This window comes from Acinonyx jubatus, chromosome D3, assembly GCF_027475565.1.
Source record: "Acinonyx jubatus isolate Ajub_Pintada_27869175 chromosome D3, VMU_Ajub_asm_v1.0, whole genome shotgun sequence".
In the NCBI taxonomy this organism is placed as follows: Eukaryota; Metazoa; Chordata; class Mammalia; order Carnivora; family Felidae; genus Acinonyx; species Acinonyx jubatus.
This window is the reverse complement of record NC_069392.1, coordinates 45,598,246-45,616,403: the sequence shown is the minus strand read 5'-3', so window position 1 is coordinate 45,616,403 and position 18,158 is coordinate 45,598,246. Positions and strand designations below refer to the sequence as shown.

The following is an 18,158-nucleotide window of genomic DNA, read 5'->3' as shown; positions in this document are numbered from 1 at the left end:
AACTTTATCATGACCCTAAACAGCATGTAACTCAAAAGTGGGGCTAAATGGGAAAACAAAATGAAACAAAAAAACTCTTCCCTAGGTTCAAAAACCAAAATCCTATCTGTAAGCGTTACAATTTTTGACTTGCCTTTCTTTCTCTTTTTTACCTGGTCTACACCAGGGGGTTGGCAAACCATTGCTCACAGATCATAGTCTGGCCCCTGAGCTAAGAATAGTTTTTATATGTTGTGATATTATGCTTATCACATACTAAGCACTGTGGAAGGCATCCCATTTAATATCCATAATATCCCATCTCCATAATATCCCAGTCAGGGAAGAATCATAATCTACATGTTTATAAATTAGGAATCTAAGAGCAAAAAAGATGAAGTTCCCTGATAAATTCACAGAGAATATACCAGTGGGACAGTGTTGGAGTACTGAAATTTACAGAATATGTCACAGGTACGCAAAACTGTAAACTGATTTCTCTGTATCTGAACCAACTTGGTAACAAGCCCCAATATTTCCACTGCTGGCAGGGGGGACATGTGTCATTTAAGATTACTCAGTCATTTCAGGTATAAATTATAGTAACCAAAGGCATTCAATTTCATTAGTCATCAGGGGAATGCAAATTAAGACCACAAACTGAAGGCACAATGTACCACACAGCATAATCAAATTGAAAGTCAGGTAATACCAAATGTGGATGTGCAGCAACTAGAACTTTGTTCACTACTGGAAGGAGTGTAAATAGGTTTAAATGCTTTGGAAAACTGCTTGGGAGCATGAGTGATGTGTGCCGGAACTCACAAAGAAGCGATTGCTAGGTTTTCAGGAAGTTTGCCGCAGGTTGATTTCACATTGGTAGCTTGGAATTGAACGGTGTGGGAGTATATACACCACAGGAACTGGCAAATGTTATTGATGAGCAACCACCCCAGAGAGAGTTAAAAAATTTACCAGCACACCTTGGGGCCGCGTACTCTAAAGCTCTACAGGGGCGCCTGGGTGGCGCAGTCGGTTAAGCGTCCAACTTCAGCCAGGTCACGATCTCGCGGTCCGTGAGTTCCAGCCCCGCGTCAGGCTCTGGGCTGACGGCTCAGAGCCTGGAGCCTGTTTCCGATTCTGTGTCTCCCTCTCTCTCTGCCCCTCCCCCATTCGTGCTCTGTCTCTCTCTGTCCCAAAAATAAATAAACGTTGAAAAAATAAATAAATAAATAAATAAAAAAATAAAGCTCTACATACGTGTATCCTGACTTGGCAAATTCATTTCCAGGTATATATGCTTCAGAAATGTGTATATGTGTTGACTACAAGCCATGCACGAGAATAATCGTAACAGCACTAACTCTAACAGCCTCAGACTGGAGACCCAAATACTCATAAACAGAATTGATAAACTGCCATGTTCACTCAATGGAATATTATACAGTGGTAAGAATAAAATAACTGCTACATACAAGAATCAGATGAATTTAAAAAAATGTTGGAACAAAAGGAGTCCAAACAAGAGTACATACTGTGTAGGGGAGGCTGGGTGGCTCAGTCGGTTAAGCAACTGACTTCGGCTCAGGTCATGATCTCACAGTTCGTGGGTTGAGCCCCGCGTTGGTCTCCGTGCTGACAGCTCAGAGCCTGGAGCCTGCTTCGGATTCTGTGTCTCCCTCTCTCTCTGTTCCTCCCCTGCTCGTTCTGGCTCTCAAAAATAAATAAACGTTAAGAATACATACTGTGTGACTCCACTTCATGTTAAAGTCGAAACAGACCAAATTAACCTCTGGGGTCAGAAGTCAGGGAGATGGTTAGGTGGCAGAGGGGGAGAGCAGCTAATGTGGGATGAGATGCAAGGGGATTCTGCAGTGCTGGTAGTGTCCTTCCAACCTAAGTGCTGGTTATATAACTTTATTTTATGAAAACTCATTAAGAAGTTCAATTTAAAAACTTAGTCACTCCCGGGGCGCCTGGGTGGCTCAGTCGGTTAAATGTCTGACTTCAGCTCAGGTCACGATCTCGCACTCTGTGAGTTTGAGCCCTGTTTCAGGCTCTGTGCTGACAGCTCGGAGCCTGGAGCCTGCTTCGGATTCTGTTGTCTCCCTCTCTCTTTCCTCCTCCCCTGCTGGTGCTCTGTCTCTGTCTCTCAAAAATGAATAAATGTTAAAAAAAAATTTTTTTAATAGTCACCCTCATAACTGGATATCCATATGGAAATGAACTGCAAATTAAATCTCTTATACAAAAATTAACAAAAAATGGATAACAGATCTGAATGAAAAACAAACAAAAAACCTCTAAAACTTTAAAAAGAGAACAGAAAAAAATCTTTATGACCTGGGTTTGGGCAAAGTCTTTAGACCTAACACCAAACTCTTGATTAAAAACAAAACAAAAGGTCAATTATGTCTCATCAAAATTAAATACTTTTACTCTGTGAAAAACAGTCAAGAGAATGAAAAGACAAGCAACAAAATGGGAGATTATTTGCAAATTACCTGACAAAGAACTTGTATCCAGAATATGTTTCTTGGTTTTGATAAATATACTATAGCTATATAAGATGTTACTAGTAGGGAGAGCATTTTTCAACTTCTAGTGAATCCATAATTATTTCAAAACAAAAAAAGATCAATTTAAAAATATACTGGTATTTTTTTCTACCAGAATCCCTACTGTCCCACATCTTTGGTATCCTAAGTATCTTCTAACACAATGCTAATGTAGGTCTAACCAATAAACCTTTCCTAGAGAGCAATTTGGCTAAACCAATCAAGCTATTAGAATGTATAAGTGTTTGACCAAGAAATTCTATTTCTAGGAATTTTTCCTAATAATCAGAGACAAATACCAAAAAATCTGCACACGATGATTTAGTTTTTCATAAATATTTAAGCGAAAAAATTGAAAAAAACTTAAACATTGGAAACATGGGAGAACAGTTAGTATAGTATGATACACTCAGAAGACAGAATACAATGTAGTCATAAGAAATTAAGCCATAGAAGAATATTTATTGACATGGGAAAATGTTAACAATATGCTTCTATATGAAATATTCAGGATACAAAACAGTATATACAGTTTAATACCATTTTTATGGAAAGAAAAATAGCCATATATACAAAACCATGCACAGGAAAAAAATAGAAGGATGTACATAGTAAATGTTAATAATGGTTATCTCTAGATAGTACAATTAGAGGTGATTATACAATTTTCTCAGTAAATTTCACCTGCCGCCAAACAGTATCTGCTTCATGCTATTCTTTCTTGGGTGTGATTAGCTTGATGTAACTCTTTTCAAACAGACTGCTTCATGATATGTACCTCCAAACCATAATGCTTTTCCACGTAAAAAGTAGATGCTACTTGCTCTTACATAACTGGCATATGGAGAATATTTTTAACTAACACAATATACTACAAAATATGCCACAGCATAGATCTGGCTATAGAAAATTATTGTACGGAGAATCTGAAAATCCTCTACTAGACAGAAATTTTAAATAGAGAAAAAGATGCTCTCATTAGCTAGGGGTCCACAATGGTTGGGTGTAAATAACTAAGGTTCCAGAATTAGAGACTTTGGGATCTCTTCTTCCCAGCTAACTGACTTTAGGCAAAGGAGATTAGGTTTTTTAGTCAGGAAAATGTGATTAATAGTTTTATAGAAAGATGCAAAAATAAGATTTTTTTTAAATAAGGGAAAATGAGATCACAGATATTAAAGGTCTTCCATAAAGACCTAAACAACTGAGATGAACAGCAAGAAAGAAATTCACATTTGGTGTTACAGAAAAATTAATTCAATTTTTCTGCAGCACCAAATTCTTCCTATTTTATATCTTTGTTCACAGGTTAGAATGTGTTAAAATTGTGAAATTATTTTAGTGTTAATTAATGGTCTTCAACTTCTTTAGTTAACAGTTAATAACACTGGATATACTTTTCATGGAATCTGACCTAGGTGTTCTAAATATATATAGCACATCCTCCGATGACTGTTGATCACTGGCAACATCAGACATATTTACAACAAATATGACTTGGATTTTATTTCTCAGAATCCATCCTAGTGGAAAGCTATTTACTCAATTTTTATTAAAAACACCAAATAAGGTTGTTGGATCTTTTAAAGGTAAGACATCAAGAGAACAGAAAAGGCTATCTATCTGTGTCTGCTTTTCTGCAATGCTTTCCATAATGCAAGCACCATTCCAAGTTGCCTCCTAATTTCTGTCCCCTTCCTTTGGAAGAGAATCTCAGGCAAATCTGCAATCAATTAATGACTCTCAATAATTGTTTGCAATCATATCTGAAGGGGAACAGTTAATGACTTACTGTTAGATCTCAAAGATAAATGTATTGTCTAGAGGTAAACAGCATAACTTGCAGATGAAAGGAACATAAAACAATGATCTTAAGGAAGATCTGGTAAGAATGGACAAAAGGGATTTTCTTTGTTTTCCCAACCAAAATGTTTGCTCCTTTTCGCCCCAAAGTCAAGGAGTAGAGAAAGACAGCTGGAGCATACCTACATAACTATGCGATGATGCACTCCACCCCATACCAGTGTTGTTTTCCTACCTCTATCCCCTTCTAGAAAGGCCCCGTTAACTGCAGAAGAGCTTCTACAGTAGTCCTAATTCCTCAATGAAGATCACAAGAAAGGTACTCCCAGGGTATGAAAAGACCCAAAACTTGAATATTACACTAACACGTTTCAGGGGCAAGAGACTACTGACACCCCATATCTACTGGTTTGCATTACAAGAATCAAAAAAAGTAAAAGCCAAAAAACCACATTTTGAAATTTCACAATCACCAATTTGCGACAGAAATCAAAGCATAACACTTGTGCTAACAAATATGTCAGATGAATTATCGCTTCAGCACATAACTGCAGATGGATACTCCTGGATTTTTGCTTAATCATTACTCAGCGATGAACACTATGAAATGCAAGGTGACTTCCTATGAACCAAAATCACAAGAAGAAACTCTCCAAGATCAATCTGCAATGAACTCCTATTCCAATAAGCCATAAAGAGCAGTAAAAGGAAATATTCATTTAACATTATGAGAATCCCGATGACAAGATATCAGGTATTTATATTCCTCTTGAGACATTTCTTCCTCACCTAACAAAGGCACTTGACATGTACTGAAATGGACAGTTAATTCAGGTACTGCCCTGGACAACTGTTACCTTCCTAAGATTAGATGAAGTGGCAATTAAGTTCAAATTAATTCTTCTGAAGCAGCCTGAAATACACATGAATGTATCACAAATTCTCTATTTTTTGGCAGATGATATAACCAAAGAAGAAAAGGTAACGTTGGTGTCCACAATGGATTGGCTGACTTGAGCAGTCCAGGATCCTCTCTGCACAATATTCCTTGATGACTGTGGAATTTGTGTATAATTATAGGCAAATTAACCTGTTGTATAATTTTAGGTATTAATGTTCACTCCTCTTCTTGTCTTTTTTTACTTTTTTGTTTTTTCCCAAAGCCTTAGATGATTCCTCCTAAAAAAGATATAAATCAATGTAGTATCTCCCAGTTTATATCAAGATACTGGCTTAGGAACCTTAAGTCTAATCATATAGAATAAACAGAACAGTGAAAATATAATTACTTCCATGTACATCATCTTTCTGTTTTATGGGACATTTTTACTTATAGTCTATTTTAATATTTCCAAAATAATCAAGGATAGTCAAGGAAAACACTCATCTAACAGATTTATGTTTGAATCTATTTAATCTATTGTGCACTTTTCAAAGTTAAGGTAGAAAACTTTAAATAAAATAAACATGTTTATAAAATATGAAACAAAAAAATTCAAAGTTTAAGGGCAGACATCCAAATGCATGCCAGGGGAGAGGGAAGGGACTCTGACACTAACAGTGAATATCAGAATTTTACATATGTTTAATTTTTTTTTTTAATATTTATTTATTTTTGAGACACAGAGTACAAGTGGGGAGGGACACAGAGAGAGGGAGACACAGAATCTGAAGGAGGTTCTAGGCTCTGAGCTGTCAGCACAGAGCCTGATGCGGGGGACCGTGAGATCATGACCTGAGCGAAAGTCGGACGCCTAACAGACTGAGCCACCCAGGCGCCCCGGAATTTCACATACGTTTAAAGAACAGCTAGTTCATAGCATTAGCTACACAACCTCCCCTGGCCTCAATTTAGGGACTGAAGAATAATTGGGTCTTAAAAGTTTTTATAAAATTCTGTATGAATCTATGAAATTAAGGCTCAAAGGGATGGAGTGATCTGCCCAAGGTTACACAACTAACTGGCCACACTGTTTTTACTAGAACCTAAGTCTACAATTTCCTAGTCCAAAGGTTTTCCCAGTGTACCACAAACACTCTGATTCATTCTTAATTTTCTGTCTGGGTTTGTTTTTTTTTTTACTTTCACAGGCAAGGGTGAGAAACTCTATATAGTATCAATAAGCACTCACCGGTGAATTTGTGTAGTTTCTCTCCACCAGTATGTTTCTGGCACAGTTGTTGATATGTTTAAAGCGATCCGGTCCTAGTAGAATTCCTCCGTACCAGCGTGATACTACCACCATGACATTTCTCACATTCAAAATCTGTTATTTTCAGAAGCATAATTAGATATACACATAGACATGTACAAATTCGAGTTCTAAACTGCACATACAATTTCCCTATGACTTGAATGGCAGAACCACCCGAGTGAGCAGAGTGAGATTCCTAAAATTCAGGCGACAGAATTTAGAAATCAAACACTGTGCTCCACAGTGTCCTCGAATTCCAAATTGTGGGGCAACTGGGAAGAATGAAGGGGAACTCATGCAGGTAGTGTTCCAGTTCTTCATGAATTCAACCAAAATAGCTCAGTTTAAGCAGTCTTTTGCCCCTAGGCCAAACAACAACCAAAACATGCTTCTGAACAAAACACTGGAAAGAACTCGGGCTGCATGGGTAACTGCTGGGGCCTACCAGCAAGGTCTTCCTCAGTTGGGTATCTGTCAAATGCTGTTCTTAACATGAAGCCCACCAGGCTACAGGCCTGACCACACAGAGTTCCTATCATGGAAATGGCCTGGTTAGAAAACAAACCTCCACATACGGTAACAGAAGAAACTGTAACAACTACCTTAGGAAAAAAACCAATCTATTCTTAAAATTAACAGACAATTAAGATCAATGATCACCATACAGATGAAGAAAATCCAGCAGCATGAAAGAGAAAGGACAAGATAAACAAACTAAAATGGACCAGGAAAAATTTAAAGGGGGAGAACATCTAAAAAAAATCCTCTAATTACTATTCTCAGAGAAATTGCATTCATAAAGCCAAAACAATACATTATAAAAAAGGGCTCAACCTCATGACCCCAAGGTCAAGAGTCACATGCTTTTCTGACTGAGCCAGTCAGATGCCCCAAGAAGAAAGAACTGTTAAAACTTAAATACATGATTGCTAAAAAAAATTTTAATTCAACAGAAATCTTGGAAGACAGGTAAGAAAATGTCTTAGAACATAAGGTGAGGAGATGGACAAGTTAATGAAAAAAGTAATATTCTGGTTCTATCCAGATGGTCCAATAATACCCAACTAACAAGAAATGAACAAAGACAGAACAGAGAAAATACAGGGACGACATTGTTGAAAAACAAAAAGGAGGTGCTTTTTTAGAGTTGAAGACAATCTTCTATCATTTATGACTGTCAGACCTTCCAAGCACAGCACTTGTTATTAACCTTGGGCATTCTGCCCCGCATCAAGTGGTTAAACGTTTCTCTCAAGGTTTAAAAATTAACTACTAGTTATCCCAAATATATCTCATGTCATGTAGCCTAACTGATTTACTTATTCCTAAATGGGGCTCTGTTTCATTGAAAAATTTTATAGCTCAGAGAGCAGGATTACCAGGGTTTAACTTACACTTACCTCCATGAGATGGAGAAGACGCCCGCCAGCTGCTGTCTCCCCATCGTCCTCACAGTCCTGTAAGAAGGTCTGTTTATCCTCACAATATATTCTAGAAATACATATAACAGTGTTACACTTTGAAACTCCAAAACATTGCACCTAAAAGTTACACCTACATACTTGTTGCAATCAATTTACTTCCAAAATCTGCATATTTGTCAAAAAAAAAATTCTTCTTGAACTATATATTAGATACATTTTCTCTGATTTGTTATCCAGTACATTTTATTTTTTTTTATATTTGGGAAAGCTAGGAATCAAGGGCACCTCCCTTAAAGCAGAAATGCTATAATTATGGAAAGGTGAGTTTATACATCTGACACTTCATCTAATCTTGAAGCTATAAGGTTACAGAGAGTAGTCATTGAAAACCATTGATTGAGGGGCGCCTGGGTGGCTCAGTCGGTTAAGCGTCCGACTTCAGCCAGGTCACAATCTCGCGGTCCGGGAGTTCGAGCCCCGCGTCAGGCTCTGGGCTGATGGCTCAGAGCCTGGAGCCTGTTTCCGATTCTGTGTCTCCCTCTCTCTCTGCCCCTCCCCCATTCATGCTCTGTCTCTCTCTGTCCCACAAATAAATAAATGTTGAAAAAAAAAAAAAAAGAAAACCATTGATTGAGAATATAGTGTAGAGAAGTATGTAGGCACCATGAAATGATATAAAGAAATAAGTGGCATACTTCAGTCTTCAAAGAGCCTTAGAGCTAGTGGAAGAGACAAAGAGTATATAAAAAAGATGGAGGTGATGGAATCAACATAAATTAACATTTTATACTTTCCTCACATCTTATTCTAGCCATCAAACATTTCTCTATTCTCCCCATTCTAAGAATTATAAGGTTTACCTTCTCTATAATTTTTCCCCTGGTTAATTATCAATATCTGAGATAAATCATGATATTTTTACCTATTTAAATTATCTAGAAAGTTTGCATTTGGAATAATAATTTAGGCTACATTGTAGCAGAATAAGCATGGCAAGTAAGGGTGAGATATAAAAAGAAAACAGTGACAGTTAAGGTATGCTGTCTACAGGATTTCTTAGGTCCCTACAGATGACACCATCTAGGACTAGGCAAACGCAGCAAAGATACTTTTCCAGCTGTGGCTATAAAAAAGCCAGATACTACCATATCTAATACCTAAGTCAATTATAGCAATCATATTCATATATTTATTACATATTCATATGTATTATAGCAATCATATTCATTCATTTATTCACTCATTCCTCCTTCAATCTATCTTTCCATTCATTGAGTCAATCAATATTTACTGTCCACCTACTATGACCAGGCTCTACTATTATTTAGAATTGACCTCATTCCAAGAGAACAAAGTTCGTGCTATTAGACAAAATTTTATATGGAAAATTTAAGGCAAAAAGGTGTCAGCAGTTGGTGTATATTAGGACTGTAATTATAACCTAACACCATAATTTTATGGAACAAATGAAGAAAACTTGAGTTACAAATCAGTGCTGTTAGGTTTTTTAAAAATGAGAATACCAAGGACATTTTTACTTTTTCGGCACATGCCAGGAAGACGATAATGCAGTATCCCATAGCTGTGTATACCAGTAGCCTGAAGAGTGCCTCGTAACTCCAAAGCAGGAACACAGCCCCAGAACCAAGAAGTAACCTTAAAAGGATCCTAAGCATTCAAAATATACAACACAAAGTCCATATACGAGATAAAGGTTATTTACTTTACTTCCAGTGGGATCCTGCAAGACTCCACTTTGTACCTGGTTTAGTCTTAGGTGCCACACAATTCTGGCAAGCTAAGCTCTTTCATTCCCAAGTGTCAATTGTAATATAATGGAGCAAGGTGGAGTAAGTGTGTAAGTCGTGCTGATATCTGTGAGAATTGACAGCTGGTCTGATCACCCACTAACTTGCAAAACTAAAAAAAATACTTCCAGGTACTTAAAAACAAAAATCTGGGGCCTGAAATAGAATATCTGGCATATTATTTAACTTTTTGATAACTTAAGATTAAAATTATATCCAGCTGATATAACTGATTGTTGAAGGTGCAGCCACAGAGCCATGTCGGAATAAAAGAGAGAGAAATCAGTTTATCAGACTCCACTTAACAACTTTGTGATCTTGAAAAAGCTAAACTTTTTACAGGGGCAGAGTTCCTGAAATAATCAAAATTAACTTTCATAAACTATTTGGCACAGAGTAGGCACTCAATAAACACATGGGATGAATGAATGGCAATTAATACTTTTATAGCACATTCAAGTCACCGAGAGCAAGCAGAGTCTAATCCCTTGTTTTTATACTGATGACCCTAACTCAAAACATCAAAATCCTGCCCAGGGATACTCTAGTAAGCAGGGAATCATATAACAAATAGTTTTTGGAAATTTTGGCACTTAAAGAAATGTGACTTAGTAATATAAAAAAACTCACCTATCCAAAGTGATGGATTGCTTTTTTTAATTTTCTGATTTTCAGATAGCCTAGATTTTACTAATATTCTCAATCACACTTTAGATTTGCACTAAATCTTGGGGCACCCGGGTGGTTCAGTCGGTTGAGCATCTGACTTCGGCTCAGGTCATGATCTCATGGTTCGTGAGTTCAAGCCCCGCGTCGGGCTCTGTGCTGACAGCTAGGAGCCTGGAGCCTGCTTCAGATTCTGTGTCTCCCTCCCTCTCTGCCCTGCTCATGCTGTCTCTGTCTCTCAAAAAATGAATAAACATTAAAAAAAAAAAAAGTTTAAATTTGCACTAAATCTCTATGTTTATATTCTGATTCATTTCAGTCCCAAAATATGTTAAGTCTATACTAATTTACGTATTTAGAAATATATTCTTCCTCTGTTTACTAACACTTCAGCAAACATTTGTATAAAACCTTAGTATTCAAAACTAAAAGGAATACAGCAAAAGAAACACACTTACTTCCCTGCCAATGAAAGCATACATTGGTTTAAAAGAAAAACTTGGGAAAAAATTTGGCACTATGTATCAAGAGTTTCGAAAATGTTCATACTTTGATGATTTTACTTCTAGGAATATATTCTTTCTTCTTCAATTACACCCCCATTTCATTTCAAAAAATAATCTCAAGTAACCAGAACCTACTCCAAGTAAATAATCTAGAATGTATATACAAAGATGTTCACAAGAATATTTTTTATAATAATGAAAAATATGAAAAACTAGAACAAAAAGAAAATAGCTAATTACGGTATACAGCCCGAAAGAAATAGTACACAGCCATTACAATAATGTCTATAAAGCAATTATAACAACATGGAAAAATGCTTTTGGTAAATTGTTTATTTCAAGTTATTTAAATTCTAGTTAGTTAACATAGATACTACGGCAATGCACTGAAAAAATAAAAGTTGCATAGAAGACAAGGAAAATGTATCGATACATTATCAAAACGTATCCAACTATTATCAGTTACATTTAATGGCAGAAAAAGGCTGATTTTCCCTCCAATTCCTTTTCTTTTCTGCAGATTCCAAATATTCTATACGTGATTATTACTTTTATAATGAAAAAAACCCCACATAATAGTTGTTATTTTAAAAATGATGCATCAGTTTCCCCCATTTTTTACAAATTGAACATTCCTAAATTAGGTTTACTCACCGGTATGCATAGATGTTGTGGGTGGCACTAGCTATTTTCTTATTCTCATACAATTTGGCAAGAACCATCTTCACCTTAAAAACAGCAGTAATATAAATAAACCAATGTACACTTTTTATTTATTCCACAAATAAATGCTAGAAAAATATCTTAAAGCATATTGATATAAATACTGTTGTACTAAAATAGTGATTTATAGAATTTACTACACTCTGAAAAAGCGATTTCCAAAGTTTTCTCCTCATTTAAAGAGTCTACTACACTCTGAAAAGGTCATTTCCAAAGTTTTCTCCTCGTTTTAGAGGCAGAAACTGATACTCTCAATTGGTATAAAAAACTACAGACCTGATATATGTTTTTTCTTCAAAGGCACAGGTAAGGCTTTATTGGGCCTTATAGTTTAAGCTGAAGCAGGGCACAGTGCTGACAGAGAGTGGTCAGGCTGGCCTCCAGACCTGGTATTTTTGAGTACCAAATAGCAACAAATATTTAAGCACTAACTACGTTTAAGGTCCTTATAGATGAAATTGTCCCCCCTGTAAAGAATTTTAAACGTAAATATGACCATTTTTTAAAATGAACTCTGAAAGTTTATCACACTTATGTATCCAAATTGACAGGTACAACATGGTTATGTTCCAAATGTTGTAAGACCAAAGCTCTCTTGGAGTCCTATAAAGTTTACGGACAAGGTAACAAGAGCCAGATCTTGAAAGATAAGTAGCAATCTCTTTTGCACCAAAGGGGAAGAAAGGGGTGCAAGCAAGAAGAAGTCATTCCATTCAGAGGAAACTTCATGTGCAAATCTATCAGATTTAGCAAATAAAACATAAAGGATGCTCAGTTAAGTTGGAATTTCAGATAAACAACAAATAATTTTTTATTAGTGGTATGTCCCACACGATAGTGTTTATCTGAAATTCCAATTTAACTAGGCATCCTATATTTTATCTGGTAACCTTAGCAGGGACATAAAAGAGAAAGGTTCTGGAAACGACCAATAGTTTTATGTAGAAACTATTTAGAGTATGAATGAGATGAAAGACAATGTATCAGGAATGATAAAGCTAGGGTCATATCGCAAAGGGCCCCATAGAAGAGTTTAGGTTTCTCCTTGTACACAACAGATATAAGCAAAGATTGGGGGTGGGGCCAGTGACACACAGTGAGATCTTTCAGAAAGGTAACTTGCAAAGAGTATGGAAGAAATACTGGAGGTAGGGAAGACTGAGCTGCAGCCAGGGAGATCAATTTGAATCGGAAACTATGTTACCTTGTGGTTATTACTTTTTAATCTTTCAGGTTCTCAGGTTCCTGATCAACAAAATAAAGCAGACACTGATCTTTAAGATTTATTTGAGCTCTCACAATTATGATCCTGTAAGTCCAAGAGACTATAATCAGAAAAAGAAAGAGGATCCAGGATGAACAGATTCAGAACATAATGTCTAAGGAGGACCCTGGCAACAAGATTATGGGCAACAGCCAAGGACAAACTGCGGACAGAAAGAGCCAGAAACCTGAACCAAAAGCTGTTATCTTGACCACAAGTCAATGCAGAGGAGAGTGAAAGTGCAGCCTGGTACAAAGAACTGTACCCTGTAGTTCAGGGCTTCAGAAGGGCTTACAGTTGAGGAGCTATAGAGACCAAAGAGAAGAGACTAAGGATTCAAACCTATGCTAAGTTAATGAGACTTTTGTTGTTAATTTAACTTTCTAGGTAGTTACAGTTTGTGATTGAAAATTCTCCCATTTGGTATCCTTGAGTGGGAATCAGGTCACCTAAGATCAAGAGGCAGAAAGGAAAAGGAATTCAGGTCAGAAAGACTCTGCTCAGCCAGTCTGTCCACTGTCCTCTTCCCTGGGCATCAATGGAGCCGACTTGGTTTTGCAGAACTCCCACACAATAGGAAAAATAATTTTTTTAACAAGCTATTAAGCATCATAATTTTCCACACAATGCACTTTTCTTGTTTGGAAATCCATTAGAGGGTTAAGCCCTAATTTGTTAAAACTGAAACAAATCTTCCATGATTCACAGTAATTATGGGGTAGGAAAATGAACAAATAATTTTCATCTTATGTGAAAATTAAACATAACAGCAAACATAATAGGAAAACCATTTACTTGAATTACTTTGGTAAAACAACATCAAAGTGAACTGGACACAGAAACTTTACCTGTTTAGGACAAACTACCGGAGCCAAGTGTGCCTGAAAAGTACTTCTTCGGTCTGTAATAGGAATGCCATGATCAATCGGAGGTAATTCTTCTATTTCTATAAATTTAAAGAATTACATTATTTTATTTTTAAAATTCTTACATTTGAATAATGAAAAATTGACAATGGTGTGAACAGAGGGTGGGGAAGGGAGTTGGGAAAGAGATGTAAATCATATAGCAAATCAACCCAAATTACCCTTAATAGCTATCTATTAAAATTATAATTTTAAGTAAAAAGTGTTCAAATGTAAGTAAGATTAAACTACTTGACTTATAAATGATTTTCACCTGTCAAGGTCACCCAGTAGGTTGGGCCTCAAATCCTGGGATGTTATAGTAGTATAAATCGGTATAATAGCTAAGTTTTAAGAGTATAAAAGGGTCCTAAGACCAAAAAGATTATCAGCTGCTAATATACCACAATTTATTTATCAATTCTGTTGATGGACTTCTGGGTTGGGAAACCTATGACTTTATTTCATGTAGCTGTGATGAAATGTTTTCTGCTAATAAAACTGTTCCTTCTTCATAGGATTGAATATATCAATGATACACCAAATTGGTATTCCACAGAGTATCATTATTTCCAGTTATTCTGCCTCTTAAACAAGTTTAAGAACCACTAATTTGACCTTAACTCTGTTGAGAAACTTACCAACTATCCTGGCTGCTACATCTGCCTCATTTAGGATCTAAAGCTATTCAGGAAAAATAATTAAAATTGTTTCCTATTTCTATTCACTGATCTGTTGAATCTTACCCAGGTCAGCTTGCCTTACAATTGATGGACTACTTCAACTAACACATGTAAAAATATTTCTATACAGCTTTAAACAACAACTTGTCAAAACTTACTGCACTGGTGTGTGGCGGGGCTAGGTCAAGAAACCAGGTTTATGCAGGATGTTTTGCCTTCCTCCTGAGTGTGTCCTCTTCTTGAACAAACTGTGACCACTGTACCAGGGTAGCACTAAGGTCAACATGAACTGGACACTATTTATTGTTGACTATGATTTTTACTCTTGCTTTTATTTATTTATTTATTTTTTAACATTTATTTATTTTTGAGACAGAGAGAGACAGAGCATGAACGGGGGAGGGTCAGAGAGAGGGAGACACAGAATCTGAAACAGGCTCCAGGCTCTGAGCTGTCAGCACAGAGCCCGACGCGGGGCTCGAACTCACGGACCGCGAGATCATGACCTAAGCCGAAGTCGGCCGCTCAACGACTGAGCCACCCAGGCACCCCTACTCTTGCTTTTAATAGTGTATCCTGTTTCCTGAAAGAAATCTTATGCCAAATCCACAAATATATAAATGAATAAAATGTGAGACTGAGGTAGGGGTGGGAATCCTGGGTCTTTTCTCCCACTCTTTCTCTTCCTATTTATTTCCCTTCCTGGTCCTGAAACACCACACAAGAACTTTAAAGCTTCATAGTGTTGTTTGAAAGCTATTGTATAATGCATAGTTCCCTCTGGCCTATCATGTTTTTGTAAAAGCCTTGAGAAAACTGATGCTACCATTCAAAATTTTAAGATACTAAAATAGAAGATATTTTCCAATGGCAACATACAGCTGATTGATTTATCGCATCAATCTATTCATAAGCTGAATACTATCTGATTATGGAACAAATCTACTTAAGCAAAAACTAAAATCTTAAAGGCATTTTACTAGCTTGAGTTCAGTGGCTGTACGTTTAGCTATATTTATGAACACAGACTAAAAGTTAACTGAAACATCAGGAGACAGCTGAGGATTTCAAAATAGACATATAAAAACAGGATGTGAACTGAAAACATTAACAGAGTTTTTCTTAGTTTCAGTTTCTCCTATCATTAATTCAAAACTCTAGAAAGTCACACACACAAAAAAAAAAACAGTGGGGGGAAGGAGAAATTTCTGTTTTTTCCTCATCATTCTGACAGACCTAGCAAACATCAAAATGGCCAGCAGGCAGGAAAAAAAAATCCCTCAATTCTCTGCAAATTAATAACTATTTCTTAACGTATGAGAGTTTACTATAGTTCTATACCATTTCAGAAACATCCCACACGCCTCAAAAGAAACTAGTTGGTAACAACTGCCATCCCAGGCGCCTCAAAAGAAACTAGATGGTAATATACCTGTTTGATTTTCACTAATCTCAAAATCCAATGCTTTAACAGGATTTTCCGGTTGACATGCTAAAATGAGATCATCTTCACATTCTACATCTTCCTCTTCAGTTTTCTTCTTGATGTCAGGACCTATGTGGATATGAGACCTTATGAATGAACTTAGAGGACAGTAAGGAATTCCACTTAATAATTGGTTGGTCTTTGTCTAGGAAAATAAACAAAAGATGAGCCTGGAAGAGCTTATGATTCCGGAGAGCAAAGAAATGCTCAAAAAAAAAAAAAAAAAAAGACAGATGAGCTAACAAAAAAGAATACAAGAGTCTACCTGAAGGCCAAAGCTGGAAAAATTTGAGCAACAAAATAATGATAGTATAGAATTTTAACCCATGGAGTAAAATAATATACATGAGTTCATACTGATAAAAATAAATAAAAAACAAACAGGGAGAAGAGACATCTCTTCCTCACAAAAGAATTCCAATTCCATGAAGAAGGAAAGAAGGAAATGAGAATCATTATTATGCAAACACCACAGCAATAAATACTGTTGACAAGACAGACTAATAGATATTAAAGTTAAAGTTTAAGGAGGAACAGGATATTAGCAGAGGCTCAAAGTATCTCCCTCAAGGTACTTATCAACTACAAAGGGAAAGACAGTAACTGTGAGGTTAAGTTTATATGTCAACTTGGCTAGTTTAGTCCACATTATCCAGATATTTATTTGATCAAACTCTATTCTAGAGGTTTCTGTAAAGGTATTTCTTAGATGGAATTCACATTGAAATCAGTTAACTTTGAGTAAAGCAGACTGTCCTCCACAATGTGAGAGAGCTACATCTAGTTAAGGTCTTAATAGAAAAGGGACTAGCCTCCCCAGAGGAAGAGGGAATTCTTCGAGCAGACAGCCAGCCTTCAGACTTGAGCTGCAACACTAATTCTTCCCTAGGTCTCCAGCCTGCCAAAGTACCTTGCAGAGTGTGGACTTGCCAGCCTCCACAATCTCATGAGCCAATTCCTTAAACTGATCTCTCTCTCCTTCTCTTCCATACCTCTTCCTCCCTTCTTCTGCATCCATCCCTCTCTTCCCCCTCCTTGTCTTTATAAATACACACGCATACACACACACACACACACACACACACACACACACACACACCCAATTGGTTCTTTGGAGAGGCTTGATTAATACTATAACTTTACAGTGGAGATACCTGACAGATACCACAAGGATCAAGGTAAACATAACAATAAAGCATACTGATACCATGAGTTCCTTGATATATGCACTGTGAAGGAGACAATATCATTTTTGTGGTATTCTTGCCAAAATGCCTAATCTTGCTCCAATATGAGAAAACAATGGACAGACCCAAACAGAGGGACATTCTACAAAATACAGTACTCTTCAAAAGTGTTAGGTCATAAGAGGTCATAAAAGCCAAGGAAAGACTGAGAAATTATTTACAGACTAGAAGAGAGTAAGGAGAAATAACAGGTCAATGCAATGTAGAATCTTGGACAGCATCCTATAACAGCAGAAAGGATGTTAGTGGAAAAAATCCATGAAATTCGGATCTTTAGTTTGGTTAATATTATACCAATGTTAGTTTCCTATTCTTGGTAATTATACTGTGGTTAAGTAGGATGTTACTAGGGGAAACAGAGTGAGGAATATAAAAGAGTTCATTGTACTATTTTTGCAATTTTTCTGTAAGTCTAAAATTAGTACAGAATTGTAAAATTTTTTTGTGTATATAATTACTTCAAAATTTAGTACTTCCGCAATAGAAAAAACCTATGAAATAAATTTGTACTGAAGATTAACAGTAAAATCAACCTAAGTTACTTGTTAAGTGGGTAGAATGGAAAATTCTCATGAGATATCTTGATCACGAGCTTGTAACCTTATTAGTTCTTTAGAATTACAAATCCTTGCATTTTAGTATGAAGTCTACAAAAACAATTTTTGGTAAGAAAAATACCAAACAAAATTTCTAAAAAGTATAATTATAAATTGTAAACAAAAATCAGTAACATTACAATTTAAAGAGTGGCTAAACTGTAATGTGGATATAGGTGGAAAAGGGAAAATATCTTATTTTTAAGATCTATACTTTTATTTATTTATTTATTTATTTTTTCAATGTTTATTTATTTTTTTGGGACAGAGAGAGACAGAGCATGAACGGGGGAGGGGCAGAGAGAGAGGGAGACA

At 36.3% G+C, this 18,158-nt stretch overlaps 1 protein-coding gene across 6 annotated transcripts in view; it reads right to left on the bottom strand.

The window, feature by feature from the left end:
* Positions 1 to 1,282: 1,282 nt before the first annotated feature.
* Positions 1,283 to 18,158, bottom strand: part of IMPACT (impact RWD domain protein) — a 31,633-nt gene continuing 14,757 nt past the window's right edge. For 3 of the 6 annotated variants that reach the window (XM_053206309.1, XM_053206310.1, XM_053206311.1), the window contains exons 6-11: positions 15,947 to 16,069; positions 13,775 to 13,872; positions 11,594 to 11,667; positions 7,936 to 8,026; positions 6,473 to 6,607; positions 1,294 to 1,686 (exon numbers count right to left, since the gene is read on the bottom strand). In XM_053206309.1, the coding sequence (XP_053062284.1) occupies positions 1,564 to 1,686; positions 6,473 to 6,607; positions 7,936 to 8,026; positions 11,594 to 11,667; positions 13,775 to 13,872; positions 15,947 to 16,069 (644 nt within the window). In that variant the 3' untranslated portion in view covers positions 1,294 to 1,563. Of the gene's footprint in view, positions 1,687 to 2,979; positions 5,520 to 6,472; positions 6,608 to 7,935; positions 8,027 to 11,593; positions 11,668 to 13,774; positions 13,873 to 15,946; positions 16,070 to 18,158 lie in introns of those variants that run through there. The other 3 variants (XM_053206308.1, XM_053206307.1, XM_027068668.2) reach the window with 3 other exon arrangements.